Source organism: Gossypium raimondii, chromosome 12, assembly GCF_025698545.1.
Source record: "Gossypium raimondii isolate GPD5lz chromosome 12, ASM2569854v1, whole genome shotgun sequence".
In the NCBI taxonomy this organism is placed as follows: Eukaryota; Viridiplantae; Streptophyta; class Magnoliopsida; order Malvales; family Malvaceae; genus Gossypium; species Gossypium raimondii.
In genome coordinates this window covers 11,439,157-11,453,514 of record NC_068576.1, presented here as the reverse complement: position 1 = coordinate 11,453,514, position 14,358 = coordinate 11,439,157, and the positions used below count along the sequence as shown (strand labels likewise).

At 35.8% G+C, this 14,358-nt stretch overlaps 2 protein-coding genes across 8 annotated transcripts; both read left to right on the top strand.

The window, feature by feature from the left end:
- The first annotated feature begins 3,051 nt into the window (after positions 1 to 3,051).
- LOC105763289 (splicing factor U2af large subunit B) lies at positions 3,052 to 7,461 on the top strand. Of its 7 annotated transcripts, none has more exons than XM_012581458.2 (13): positions 3,053 to 3,271; positions 3,582 to 3,850; positions 3,966 to 4,070; positions 4,277 to 4,380; positions 4,958 to 5,028; positions 5,112 to 5,156; positions 5,257 to 5,316; positions 5,398 to 5,458; positions 5,545 to 5,657; positions 5,736 to 6,182; positions 6,286 to 6,421; positions 6,731 to 6,798; positions 6,954 to 7,461. In XM_012581458.2, exons 1-13 carry the CDS (start codon positions 3,140 to 3,142, stop codon positions 7,089 to 7,091), a joined length of 1,749 nt encoding a protein of 582 aa, XP_012436912.1. In that variant the 5' UTR covers positions 3,053 to 3,139; the 3' UTR covers positions 7,092 to 7,461. The 7 variants fall into 7 exon arrangements, with proteins under 7 accessions (XP_012436910.1, XP_012436912.1, XP_012436911.1 ...); XM_012581457.2 differs by having other exon boundaries at positions 5,109 to 5,156; XM_012581456.2 differs by having other exon boundaries at positions 3,052 to 3,271; positions 5,109 to 5,156; positions 5,257 to 5,458.
- A 694-nt stretch (positions 7,462 to 8,155) lies between these two features.
- LOC105763290 (pentatricopeptide repeat-containing protein At4g36680, mitochondrial) lies at positions 8,156 to 9,749 on the top strand. The gene has a single exon (XM_012581464.2). It carries the CDS (start codon positions 8,273 to 8,275, stop codon positions 9,497 to 9,499), a length of 1,227 nt encoding a protein of 408 aa, XP_012436918.1. The 5' UTR covers positions 8,156 to 8,272; the 3' UTR covers positions 9,500 to 9,749.
- The last annotated feature ends 4,609 nt before the right edge of the window (positions 9,750 to 14,358 follow it).

Genomic DNA, 14,358 nt, shown 5'->3' with positions numbered 1-14,358 from the left:
GTTGAACTGGTTAATACTTTTTTTTTATTTTTAAAATTTTTATGAACTTTTAATTATTTGCTTAACTATTGCTAGTTTAGCAGTTAAACCTGTCAAATTGATTAAATCAAGAACTAATGGTCTGACTAATTCAACCACTGGTTTAGTTATTAAAACACTATGTGACTCTCTAAAATGATACCACGTCATCACTCAAAATTTTATAACCACTAAATATAACACCCTATAGGTCCAAGCTATAGTGTGTCACATTCGTTGCCGGAACAACTATGATCAAATAAATACAATCTCATACCATTAAACATACAAATACGAATATCATAAACATATAATGTGATAAATAGTTATTATCAAGTCTTAAACAAGCTTACGAAAGCTCTAATGCTAACTCAAGATCGAATTAAGACTAGATTGTAAAGAAATCATATTATAAAATTGACATCGCGACATGACATACTATTTGGTTTCGTCGGGACGATGGGGTTCCTCGTCTCGCCATGACATTATAGGCCATTTCTCGTTGCGACGTGGTATGTTTGACGTCACGACGTCACATATTGTTTTTGTAATTTCTACAAAACAACAACCCACAATTTACCAAATCCCATTTCCAAACATGTACATATTATGATAAAATCCTATGCAAGTCATCTCCACTATCAATTGCAATACTTAAACTACCATTCATGGAACAACTTTTTCAACCATCAACTGAGATCAAAACACATTTATATCTATTGTCTAGCATAATCACCTAAGCTCTATACATGTACAACCAAATTTACCATGTCATTTGTATTGCATTACCTAAGTGCATGTTGAACCATTTGTTTAATTTATATATATACATCCATATATACTTAGGATTCAAAAGGCAACTTCACATAAGTATAATTCTAAATAAAAGTGACTCAATTAGGTACATGCCACTTTAATTACAACAAAAGACATATAAACTTTGCTAAGTCGGAGATCATTTTCTAGATGTTGGAGTCTGCTTGAACTACCGAGAATTTACTGTACCTGTGCACAAAGAAAACAAATTGTACGCTGAGCAATACTCAATGGACACACACACACACACACTTCTCATCTCATACCATATTTTATATTGCTTTCAAGCCTATCGACTCATTAATGCATGACCGACCCCTAGAGCTCGTTTTTAATTCATTTCGCCTATTGTATTTCCATTTCATATATATTACTCCACATATCAATTAAGTAATTCATTAGTTTATAACCCTATTAGCCAACACAAACTCAGAATGGATACATGGATCCGTCACCCCGGGTTGCCTAGCAACGATGATGCTATCAAGAACATATTACCACCCCGGATTGCCCGACCACAATGGTTTTCACAAACTGATTATTCTGTCACACTGGGTTGCCCAGCCAAGATGAATTACAAATACGAACTACCACCCTAGATTGCCTGGCAATGATGATTTTCAATCGATACTCTAACCCTATGGCATGCCAATTATATCTGATTCGGTTCGAACAACTAATAGAGTATTCAACTTCAAATTCAATACATATAGTTTAATTTACAATTCATCAATCAAAATTCATCATCATTTCATAATTTCAAAGCATATACAATATGTTTCTATACAATTTCATGTCAATTATCATATATCAAGTAAATCATAAAATTTTTATTTTATTCAATTTAGTCCCTATCTCGAAAATCAATCTCAAATACATCAATCAACTCAAGTAATTATCAATAACTCACCTCAAACTCCATATAATGAAAAATGGCATGCATATGTGGAAAATCAATAGTTCCTGAATCATAGAAATACAAACTGAAATTTCGAGCTACTTGTCAATGGCTTTGGATTTTCCTTTCCCTCTCGAAAAATCTGGGTCGTTAGCCATGGATTAACATAGAACATATAGAAAAATCAATAATCAATGAATTCCCAATCAATTATCAATTTATACAAAATTTTTAATTTATTCAATTTAGTCCCTAAAATCAAGACTAACATAACTTTCAATCTATAGCTTTGGATTAAAATTCAATTCCACTATTATCCATTAGGGATCTCTTATTTCTTGTTCCTACTATCAATTTTAAATTTTATTCAGTTTGGTCTCTAATGCATAAAACATCAATTAAGCTTTACAATTTAGTCCTTTTCTTAAACTAAGCTTAATTTCTATCAATTTAACACCTAAACCTTTCAATTCTCAACAGTAGTAACTTTTAAAATTTAAAATTTTTACAAATTGGTATGTGAACTAGCTAAATCAAGCTCCCATAACCTCAAAAACATAAAAATTATAAGAAAATAACTAAAGACTTGAATTTTGAAGTTAAAAGCTTAAACCTTATCAAAATGGTGTCCCTTCTTTTCTTTATTTTTAATTCGGTTAGGAAAATAGGTTTTCTCCTTCTCCCACCGAATTTCACTTATAAAGCATAATTAGTTTGGTTAATTAATTAATTAGCCTTAGTTTAATTATATAATTATTAATTTAATTAAAATAATAATCACATGATTATACCGTCCATTTTCTAATGCTTGTAGATGGTCTAATTGCTATTTTTACCTTTAATTAATTGTAATTTAAGTCCCAAACCATTTCCTAATTAAAATCTATAGCAATTAGACTTTATAATTTAGTCCTTAAACCTTAATTAATCACTAATTCGCTAAATTAACTATCCAAAATTCAATTCACCTATATAGCAACTCCATAAATATCTTTATTAAATAATTACAGACTCTTTTTATGGAAACGGGTCCCAAACTGTATTTTCTAATACTACTAAAAATTGGGTCGTTATAAATTTTTTTAAAATTTTAAGTGGTGGTATGGCACAATCTCAGTGTACTATGTCATCAAAATTTTATAATTTTCAATTTTAAATATCAAAATAAATCTGATTGTTAAGTTTAAATATCAAAATAAATAAATAAAAAAGTACAAGTACCAAAATGTACTTAATTGCGAAGTTGAGAACCGAAAAATTATATTATCCCTAAAATCATTTATAAATAACATTTTAAAAACTGTATTGTAATCTAGTAAGCGGCTTGCTTTTTCAGTAGTCGCAGCTACTAAGCGAAAACAAAGAGAAAACCTAAATAGTCTAAAGACTAAACCTCCAAAAACGAAAATGACCGATTACGAAGCTTGCTACCAGAGTAACGGAGAGGATCTTGAAAACAGCAATGGCGGCGTTCCCTCTCCTCAGCCCCGCGAAGGTAGTCACGGCGGCCTTGATGATCTCCGCGATTCCAAATCTCAGGTACGTTCGTTTCACTAACACGAGATCGCTTGAAGTTAGGGTTCCTTTTCCTCTCAGTTTGCAGCTGTTGATATTGCTTGTTTTGACCCTTTTTTGAACAAAATTTGGATGAAATTTAGTTGATTAAGTTTCTAGGGTGTTTTTTAATGTCATTATAGTTGTTTGAGTGGAGTCGTTTGTGAAAACAAATATGTTAGGGTTAGTCTTGTTTTTTGTTAGGTACTTTTTTTTTTCTTGTGAATCTAATTCGTTTAGCTATATAATTGTTTCTTTTATATTCGTTAATGTTAATTTGATCAAATATTTGCAGCATGGATCACGTGAGCACGAGAGAGGGTCTTCTAGAAGTAGGGAAAAAGAGAAAAGCCGCGATAAGGGAAGGGATAAGGATTCCGATCGACATAGGGACAAGGAAAGAGACAAGGAGAGGGAAAGAAGTAAGGATAGGGACAGAGAAAAGGACCGTGACCGTCATCACAGAGACCGTCGTAGGGATCGAAGTAGGGAGCGGAGTGAAAGGAGAGAAAGGGGAAGAGATAGAGATGATGATGATTATCACCGAAGTCGAGACTATGATAGGTGGCATAAATAAATCAATTTAAGCTTCCTTGACTGTGATTACTCTGTTCACTCCATTCTGGTTGTTCTTATTTCTAGTGGTTAAAGGAGTTATATTTCTAAATGCTGCTTACAGGAGAAGGGATTATGACAGAGATAGGGGGGACAGGAATAGGCGTGGTTCTCGTAGATCTGAACACAGATCAAAGTCAAGGTCCCGCTCTCGCTCACCCTCAAAGAGGTAGGTTACGATGAACTTCATAATTTGTAAAGACCATAGTTTTCATTGTTTTACAAAATGAAGCGATATTTGGTTATTTTAGAGTACTTGTAGCTGAGTAACTTTATGTCCAAGTCTTGGAACTAAAGTTTGAGAATTTTAAAGGTTTTTACCCTAGTTCATGCCAATTATATTTCTTGTCCTTGATATACTTTATTTGTCTGCAGCAAAAGGATTAGTGGCTTTGACATGGCACCTCCTGCTTCAGCAATGTTAGCTGCTGGTTCTGGTGGTGCTGCTGCGGCTGCTGCTGCCGTCACGGCCACCACAGGTACATATGCCTTCACAAGATTTAAGATTGCTATATTTTGTTAACTGCTACTGTTCTTTTGGTTGATATATAGTGGAAAGTTCCTATAAAAAATCTGGTGTGCTTTTGGTAAGCTGTATTTTTTCTTCCATTTTGTATATACAGCCATTTAAGCTGCAGTCTTTAGAAGGGTTTTAATATTATTTTTATATACTTGGTGAAATAATTCTGGAACTGAGAGAGTTTTGGTTTTGTCTTGTGTTTGGTGTTTGTTTGTTTGTTTCTATGTTTTTGTCTTTGTGTAAGAAGGCAATGGCGTGAGCCGACTTCTGTAGCTTTTGTGTACAAGGAGGAACCAATGCACCGGTTTAATGGTATTGTTCGTCTTTCCACTGGCAACTATTGCCTTTTTGGGTAGTCTTACAAGTATTTCCTCAAGAACTTGCTTATGGTGTGTTCTTTTTCTTTTTATCTTTAAGAGGTTCAGATATGCTATAGGATAGGAGGCATAAAAATCCTTCTGCTGAATCAACCGCTATAGGAATAAAATCCTTATTTATAATTATATCCTAATATGAAATCTGAATTTCATTTGCAGTCCAGATTCCAGGGAATAATCCAACCCTACCTGGAGTGTTTCCAAACATGTTTCCTCTGGCAACTGGTCAGGTATGTATTTCTCTCATGCGTATGTGATAGTCGTGAGGTCCTGTGTTCTCGAACTTGGTATAAGTTCCAGCTTTTTGCAGCAGTTTGGTGGTCTCCCTCTTATGCCAGTTCAGGCAATGACTCAGCAGGTTTGGTGGATTATGCATACATTTTTAGTTTAGACCTATTTACTTGAAAATAAATTTCATAAATTACAGGCACTTATATGATTTATCTTTTCATTTTCAGGCTACGAGGCATGCTCGGCGCGTCTATGTTGGAGGGCTTTCTCCCACTGCAAATGAACAGGTGTTACTCTGCACTATAGTTAAACATTTCTTTTTATTGGTTGCATTTATTGCTGGAACTGACCTAAATATTATATTGCAGTCAGTCGCAACTTTCTTCAGCCAGGTTATGGCTGCAATTGGTGGGAATACTGCTGGTCCCGGTATATGGAGAAATTTTTTGATACATCGCAGGACTGAAATACCTGCTTTATGTCTCTAGTCACTCATCCTTTTCTGTTACATTCAGGGGATGCTGTTGTTAATGTCTACATAAACCATGAAAAGAAGTTTGCTTTTGTAGAGATGAGATCAGTTGAGGAAGCTAGTAATGCAATGGCTTTAGATGGGATTATCTTTGAGGTATTCTATATTCTTTAGGATCTTCATACTGAAGTCATTTAAATACAAGAAATTGTAATGACTTGTTTGAATTTCTAGGGAGCACCTGTGAAGGTTCGGAGACCCAGTGACTACAACCCTTCGCTTGCTGCAACTCTTGGTCCAAGTCAGCCCAGTCCCAATCTTAATCTAGCAGCTGTAGGTCTATCTCCAGGGTCTGCTGGTGGGCTTGAGGGTCCAGACCGGATTTTTGTGGGGGGGCTTCCATATTACTTTACTGAAGCACAGATCAGGGAGTTGTTAGAGTCTTTTGGACCCCTTCGAGGTTTTGATCTAGTAAAAGATAGAGAAACTGGAAACTCAAAAGGCTATGCCTTCTGCATATATCAAGATCTGTCAGTTACAGACATCGCTTGTGCTGCTTTAAATGGAATTAAAATGGGTGATAAAACTCTCACTGTTAGGCGAGCAAACCAAGGTGCTACCCAGCCTAAACCTGAGCAAGAGAGCATCCTTCAGCATGCACAGCAGCAGATTGCTTTGCAGGTAAGATTAGATAGTGCTATTTTTTTTTTCTAAAATTTACTCATTTGTTGCAAGTATCGTCTATAGATGATAGGCTAATTTGCAGTGTCTTTGTCCTTTACAGAGGCTTATGTTGCAACCACAAGGTGTGCCCACAAAGGTTGTGTGCTTGACTCAAGCAATTAGTGAAGATGATCTTAGAGATGATGAGGAGTATGGGGACATTGTTGAAGACATGAGACAAGAGGGTGGAAAACATGGTAAAATTATTCTTAAAACCATTTGGTCCATCCTTGTTGTACCTGACCCTCCTTAATAAGTTTTTAAAGTTATTTTAACATGCTAAGTCCTGTATACTTTATTAATTTCCGTTTTCCTTTTTGTTTATATCTCTGTTTTACAGCCCTTCTTGTTCGCTTCTGTTATTAAAGAGTCAAATTTAGCAAATTTAGCTTGCATAGACAGAAGACACTAATTCTTTATCTATATTTTCTTCATACTGATTTCTGCTAACTAATTCCCTGAATAAAGTTTTATGTGGATTTGAAATTTTCACACGTAATATGCAGGTGCATTGGTGAATGTTGTCATACCCCGCCCGAATCCAAATGGTGAATCATTACCGGGTGTTGGGAAGGTCAGTGCTCTATATTTGCAGGAAATCCTGTTGTTTTAGTTATCGACCTGCATTGGCAATGTTTCTGACCTGCATTGGCAATGTTTCTGCTAGTTGCTTCATATTCATTTCTTCCCCTTAGTTACTGACTGACTGCAATTACTTGGTATTTGAAGGTATTTCTGGAGTACTCAGATGTGGAAGGTTCCCGAAAAGCCCAAGCTGCAATGAATGGAAGGAGATTTGGTGAAAATCAAGTAATTGCTGTGTTCTATCCTGAGAACAAATTTGCACAGGGGGAGTATGATGGCTAATGTGTCATATCTTAGCTGCTATGCCTATGATGCAATGTAGTTGTACGAACTGGTTCTTTATTCGTTTAGGTTTTTAGAGTTAAGATATAGACAAGGTATAAGAAATTTATCCATGACTCCCACCTCTTATTGTAATTCTAATGATGGTTTTGTACCTAATGTCCTTTAGTTTGTATCTCCTGCATTTCTTAATTTGGTATCAAGGATGAAGAAAATGTTAAAATTCGAACCAGCTTTAGGATATTTATTTTGTGTGTTGGCACTGGAATTAAAAGTGAGATGAAATATCAAACGAAGGCTAGTTATTTGTATTATAAATTTTAAAACAAACGAGTTCATGTTGTTAAGGATATGTATGTTTTCTTTATCATCTTAAAATTGAAGTTTATTTTTGTTTTTTAATTGTCTAGTGATAAAACCCTATATTTAAAATACAAGGTTATTTTGGGCCATGTTATACATTCATTTTCACAAAGGGTGCCATTTCCATGTAAAAAAAAACTCCTTCACATAACAAATGGGTAAACTACAAAAATAGTCACTTTTGTTTGTCTCAGATTATATTCTAGTCACTTATGTTTAAAATGTTACGTTTTAGTCACTTACGTTATCGTTTTGTTACGAAGTGATCACTCTATCGTTAAGCTCTGTTACCTCCCTAACGGCGGTCCTACGTGGCAGTCCAAATGGGTTTTAATTGTCAACTTGGATGTCCTACGTAACAGTCGAAATTGTATTTTATTTAATTAAAAACTTATTTTCATCCCAACAACTAGACATCTAAGTTGGCATTTAAAACCCATTTGGACTGCCACATAGGACTTCCGTTAGGGAGGTAACGAATTTTAACAGTAATGTGATCGCTTCGTAGCAAAACGATAACATAAGTGACTAAAATGTAACATTTTAAACATAAGTGACTAAAATATAATTTGAGGTAAACAAAAGTGACTATTTTTGTAGTTTACCCCATAACAAATATGTAATATTGATTGGCCAAGAAAGATTTGAATGATTGTGTTGTGTGTATAAAGAAATAAGAAAAAAATAATAGAAGGTTAAAAATTAACTTAACGAAGTTCATTAGCAAAATTCCCTGACCATTGATTTTAAGCTGCTCTGCTCCGATCCCACTCTAAAACCCTAAAACCAAACCCTAACAAGTCTCCTCCCAAAAAAACATGTCTTCTTCCATTCGTCTTCGCCACCTCCGCCACTTTTCGGCCACCTCCAATGCCGCCGCTGCCGCCGCTTACTCCTCCTCCATTTCGGTTTCCCAAGCCAAAAGCAAACTCCGCACTGAGTACGACCCTGACAAAGCCCTCGAAATCTACTCTTCCGTTTCCAAACACTACTCTTCCCCTTCTTCTTCCCGTTACGCTCAAGACCTCACCGTCCGCCGCCTCGCCAAGTCCCGTCGTTTCTCCGACATCGAATCCTTAATAGAGTCCCACAAAACCGACCCCAAGATTTCTCAGGAGCCTTTCCTCTCTACTCTCATCAGATCCTATGGTATCGCTGGCATGTTAGATCATGCCATCAAAACTTTCCATCAAATGGACCAATTTGGTACCCCCAGATCAACCATTTCTTTCAACGCCTTGCTCTCCGCTTGCAATCAGTCTAGGCAATTTGACAGAGTTCCCCAGCTGTTCGATGAAATTCCCAAGAAATACATTGGTCTTTCACCAGACAAAGTTTCCTATGGGATTTTAGTTAAATCTTATTGCGAAGCGGGTCATCCCGAGAAAGGGCTTGAGGTTCTAAGAGAAATGGAAAGGAAAAGCGTGGAGGTAACTGCGGTTACCTCTACAACAATTTTAAACGCATTATATAAGAAGGGAAAAACAGAAGAGGCAGAGAAGTTGTGGTTTGAGATGATGAAGACTGGTTGCGAATTAGATGTTGCTTCTTATAACGTTAGGATTTCGAATTTTCAAGGCGGAGAGCCTGAGAAAGTGAAGGAATTGATTGACGATATGAGCACCCTAGGGTTGAAACCGGATACCATTAGTTATAATTATCTGATGACTTGTTATTGTAAGAGAGGCATGTTGGATGAAGCTAAGAAGGTATATGAAGGATTGGAAGGTAATGGGTGTAATCCAAATGCGGCTACTTTTCGGACGCTGGTGTTTTATTTATGTTTAAATGGATTGTATGAGCAAGGTTATAAGGTGTTCAAAGAGAGTGTGAGGTTGCATAAGATTCCTGATTTTAACACTTTGAAGCATTTGGTGGAGGGATTGGTGATGAAAAAGAAGATCAAGGATGCGAAAGGGTTAATCAGGACGGTAAAGAAGACGTTCCCTCCCAACTTTTTGAAAGCATGGAAGAAGCTCGAGGAAGAACTTGGTTTGGTTTCTGGTAATGCTGAAGCTCGTGAGGCTAAAGAATCAACAGGTTAGAATTGAGATTTTAGCTGTTATTTTGCTGGTGGTTTGAGTTAGCTGCTTTATATTCTTTTGCAGCTAAGAATGATTAGATGAACTATGCAATCCACCATAGAAGTTTGAATGATGATAATATTTTTTTTCTTAGATAGTTTTACAAAAGGTCAATTCTGCTTTAATTGTAAGGATTGATTTGTGTTACTCTTTTGCTATGTGTTTGTTTCATTGTTCTACTTGTTTTGGAATGAAAAGAAAATTCTAATAATCGAATATTCTGCTAAAACTATTTACTAGTTTTGTTTTGTTCGGGTCATTGAGCTTTGTTCTATCCCTCTTTAAACTTCTTGATGAATATTTGGTAAAAGTGTCTTGGAGGCCTGTTAAAAATTTCATTCATTTCTACTGTTTCTGATAAATACCTAGACAATTACTGTGGCATACCTTGTTCTGATGTACAAAGATTAGTTTTTAATAGAAGAAATTGATGATTTTTTTTAAGGAAAAGATCAAATTGCTCTTTGATCTATCGAACGAATCCTAGTTCAAGTGTCTCCATGAGACTTCTACCTGAATATTTTCAAACTATTCCCTGCTATGTTGAATATATGGCTGTCCTGCTAAGAACTGTCAATAAAGTTTATAGTTTCTACAATGAAAGATGATATTAGATGTTTCCGGTAGAGTGTGTTGGATTCATGTGCGGTGTCTGCTAACGATTTGTTCGATTTTTATATATATATTTTCTTTGTAAGATCATGTTTGTCCAAATATACGTCGAAGGCATGCTTTAAGAAAGCACGTTGATTAGTTCTCTGAGCAAAGGAAGATCATACCTCCTTAGGTTTTACATTTGCCCGTAGCCATTATCTGTTTTTTGCCAATTGCCAAGATGATATATTGATTTTGTTTCAACTTGGAACTTACAATGACAATTAATTATAGTTAAAAGAAAATAATATAGGAGCAGATTGTACATTTCATAATTATTGCATTATTGCTTATCAATAAATTATTTCGGACATAATAAAATATGATAGAAATATATAACTTTTTATTTCACAAATGGTTATAAAAAGCCCGAGACAATCAGAGAGAAAGCAAATGGTGGGCAAGCCGTCAATGATTTAAACTGCCACCCAACTTAGACTTCTTTGCTACTCATTCGGCAGCTTTATTTGTCTCTCTACCAACAAAGGAGAAAGTAGTAGAAAATGGAACACGGAGAAGATCGAATGTTCAGTTCAATTGTTGAAGTGCCCCAACAGTCGGTTGACTAAAAAAAGATTGAGATGAGAAATCAACTTTTGATAATCAAACTCGAATATGAATCTACATTCCTAGCCAAAAAAACACAGCTCGGGTAGCCAATGCTTTTGCAACCTCAACTGAGGACACAGGAACTAGACCAAACCCCCATCAATCAAGTTGTTGCAATGGTTACAACAATCGATACCAATACATACACTAAAAACAGGATCAAAAGAGGCATCACAATTCAATTCTTTTTTCAATATGATTCGACCCCAAATTATCCCTAGAGAAGGTAAACATTCGACCAATAAGACAACTTGGAATTTTGATCACAATTCAACTTAATAATTGAAGTATGTGGCCCTTGCCAATATGCAAAAGATCTCTCACCTAGAGATGGTTTCTTTGATACATCTACAGATTCACTAGAGCAAAGCAAAATCATGAAACAAGTGCTGTCACACTGAAATGGGATCAAAACCCGACCCACCAAAGACAAAGCAAATTTAAGCCTTCCATAAGTGCCAACAAAGAATGTTTAAAAAGACTTTGGGAACAAAACAATCCAAAATAAGGGAAAGAGGTTACGATATTCTCCCACACCAAGATTTGAAGCTCGCAAAGCCTTCTCGTTTAGGTTCATAGCTAAATCGCGAAGCTCCTGCCACAGTCTTAGCAAAAGAACGGAAAAAAAGAACATGTTGAATAGACTCCACTTCCTCGCCACATCTCGGACAACAAAGATTCACACCATGAACTCTTCTGGTGAGATCTTCTTTGGTAGCATGCTTTCCAAAGTTTTTCCTTTTTAATCTTAGGCATGTTAAGGAATGAACTGCAGCAGCAGTTAAGTAGAATGAACTACTGCAGTAGTTAAGTTGTTAGTAAGTTATTGAGTTAGTTGGTTTAGGTTGTTATTCATCTTCTTTGTTACAATTAAATACTATAGTTGTAGGTTCTTTGTATTCATGTTGAACTTAGTGAAAAAATTATTCATTCTTTCTTCTCTTTGTTGTTTTCTCTTCATTTTTCTTTGAGGTTCATGTGTTCATTGTCTATTTGTTAATATTTCACTATGATATCAAGAGCTATAGTTTCTTACTGAGGGTAGAGTGTTGTGGAAAGTCATTGAAGTTTTCATTGGTGTGTCGTGGCTCCAGAAGTAATCGACAATTTGCAAATGATGGTAATAGTGCTACTGCATAAGTATCTTCTTATCATTTGGATCCTGGGTGCAATTCTTGCACAGTGAATAAACGTGTTCGTCAATTTCTTAAGCATGATACTGTTAAGCTCAATAAAATAAATTTTTTTTTGTGGAAACATCAAATTATGTTGATTCTTGAAGGTTATAATTTGCAAGGTTTTGTTTTAGGCACTATCAGTGTTCCATATCAGTTTCTTGTTGACAGCAATGGTCAACTGGTGGAAAATCCTACATTCTTGGACCATAATCAACAAAACAAACTCTTGGCATCTTAGATTTTGTCAACTGTGTGTGATGAGATTCTTGTTTATCTAACTAGTACTCGCACGAGTCTAGATGTCTGCCTCACAATTGAAAGACAGTTTATTGCTAAGTCAAGCGTGAAGATTGTTAGTTTGAGACATAGTCTTTATGCTTAGAAAAAAAGGGCAGTTGTCCATTAAAGAATATTTGAATAAGATAAGAAAAATGTGTAATGTTCTTATTGCAGCTGGTAGTTTGGTACCTGATACCGAACAAGTCAGTATTATTCTGGCAGGATTATCAGTGGAGTATGAGTAAGTTCGCGTAGTGGCCCCAGCTGTGAATGTTTCTCTAGATGTGCTTATTGAGATGTTGTTAGATTGTGAGACATGACAGTTGGAGTTTATGGCGAGCATTCCTTTACAGGCCAATGTTGTTCAATCTCAGGAAAATAATGCAGGCAAAGCAGGTGGTAGAGGTCGCAGTCAGAGTCACAAACAATTTAGAGGGGGATCCTATCGTGGTCGAGGTTAAAAATTTAAAGGTCGCAGGGGCCGATTTTCTCAAATCGACCTTAATGCCAATTGTGTAGCAAGATTGAACATGTAGTTCAAAAATGCTATTATCGGTTTGATGAATCCTTTTTAGGTGTTTCGGATGTAAATCACAGATAACATATGTCTGTTAATTTCTATTAGTTCAATGATCAACAGCAACAGTTGTGCAAGTCTCACCATCAGTGTTGTGTTTCTGATTGCAACCGATGCAAGTCTTCCATGCATGTTAAAGCTCAGTCATCCACTTCACCAATGTGTCATTTTTCCTTGACCTCGCCCTACAAATCGGATCAACAGTGGTATCTAAATTCAGAGGCTACGAATCATGTCACTAATGATTTGTCCAATATACCTACTGCTATTAATTATATAGGTACTAGTAAGCTTGTTATGGGCAACAGTGCCAGTGTATATGTGCTTATATATGTTCTTCTTATTCATTCTAGTTCTAGGTGTTACGACTCAAGAACGTTCTACATGTTCTTAAAGTGTGCAAGAATTTGTTGTTTGTTACTCATTTTGCCAAGGATAATCATGTTTATTTTGAGTTTCACCCTTTTCGATGTTTTGTGAATGATATACAAACAGGAAATGTTTTGCTAGTGGGGAGAGTGCATGAAGGCTTGTATCGTTTTGATGTATCACCAATTCAGGATGAAGCTATCCACAAGACAATCCACTAGTTTACTTGATTAAACAGGCAGATAAGTTTGGTGATGACAAGTGATCAACGGATAGATGACAATCCAATAGTTTACTTGATTAACGGATAGATGACAAGTGATCAACAGGCTTGTATCCTCAGAAGGTTGTTTGTACTATATTTCTTTTGTTAATGTACATAATCAATATACATAGATTTACTTGATTAAACACAAGTCAGAAGCTCTTGATCAATTTATGCAATTTCAAAATTTTGTTGAAGTTCAGTTCAACAATAAGATTAAGGTGTTTCTGAGTGATTGGGAAGGGGAGTTTCGTTCCTTTACTAAATTTCTCTCCATGATAGGTATTCAACATCGGTTGACTTGTCCCTACACATCGAAGTAGAATGGTGTGGTTGAGAGAAAACATCGTCACATAGTAGAAATTGGGTTAGCATTGATGGCACAGGCTAATCTTCTTATGCACTTGTGGGTATATGTGTTTCTTCATGATGTGTTTCAGTCAACATTCTTTCTACTTCCATTTTACAAGGGAGATCGCCTCATGAGGTTTTGTACAATACGAAGTCAAATTATCTTAGTCTTAAAGTGTTTGGCTGTTGTTGTTATCCATATTTGAGACCTTACAAGAATCATAAGCATCAGTATTGATCTCAACCTTGTACTTTTGTTGGTTTTAGCATAGTGTCAAAGGGTTACACTTGTATGGACTCGACTGGCAAAGTGTTTGTTAGAAGGCATGTTGTATTTGATGAATCTTCATTTCTGTTGTCTCTGTTAGTAGGAAATAAGCAATTGGTACTTCTAGTTCGCAATCTCATCATTGTTTTAGGAGTCCTTTGCTTTTGCAGCTCTCAGTTGTCCGTTAGTCATCTGTTTATGAGACAATCCACCAGTCCCCTGTTCACAAGGCAGTCCGCTAGTCCCCTGTTTGCAAGGCAATCCATCAGT

Bases quoted from the DNA above. Each gene is read 5' to 3' on its own strand.
- LOC105763289 (XM_012581456.2), top strand. From the start codon at position 3,140: ATGACCGATTACGAAGCTTGCTACCAGAGTAACGGAGAGGATCTTGAA. The intron at 5,459-5,544 runs GTATATGGAGAA...TGTTACATTCAG, and splicing joins TGGGAATACTGCTGGTCCCG to GGGATGCTGTTGTTAATGTC. The intron at 6,183-6,285 runs GTAAGATTAGAT...TGTCCTTTACAG, and splicing joins AGCAGCAGATTGCTTTGCAG to AGGCTTATGTTGCAACCACA.
- LOC105763290 (XM_012581464.2), top strand. From the start codon at position 8,273: ATGTCTTCTTCCATTCGTCTTCGCCACCTCCGCCACTTTTCGGCCACC.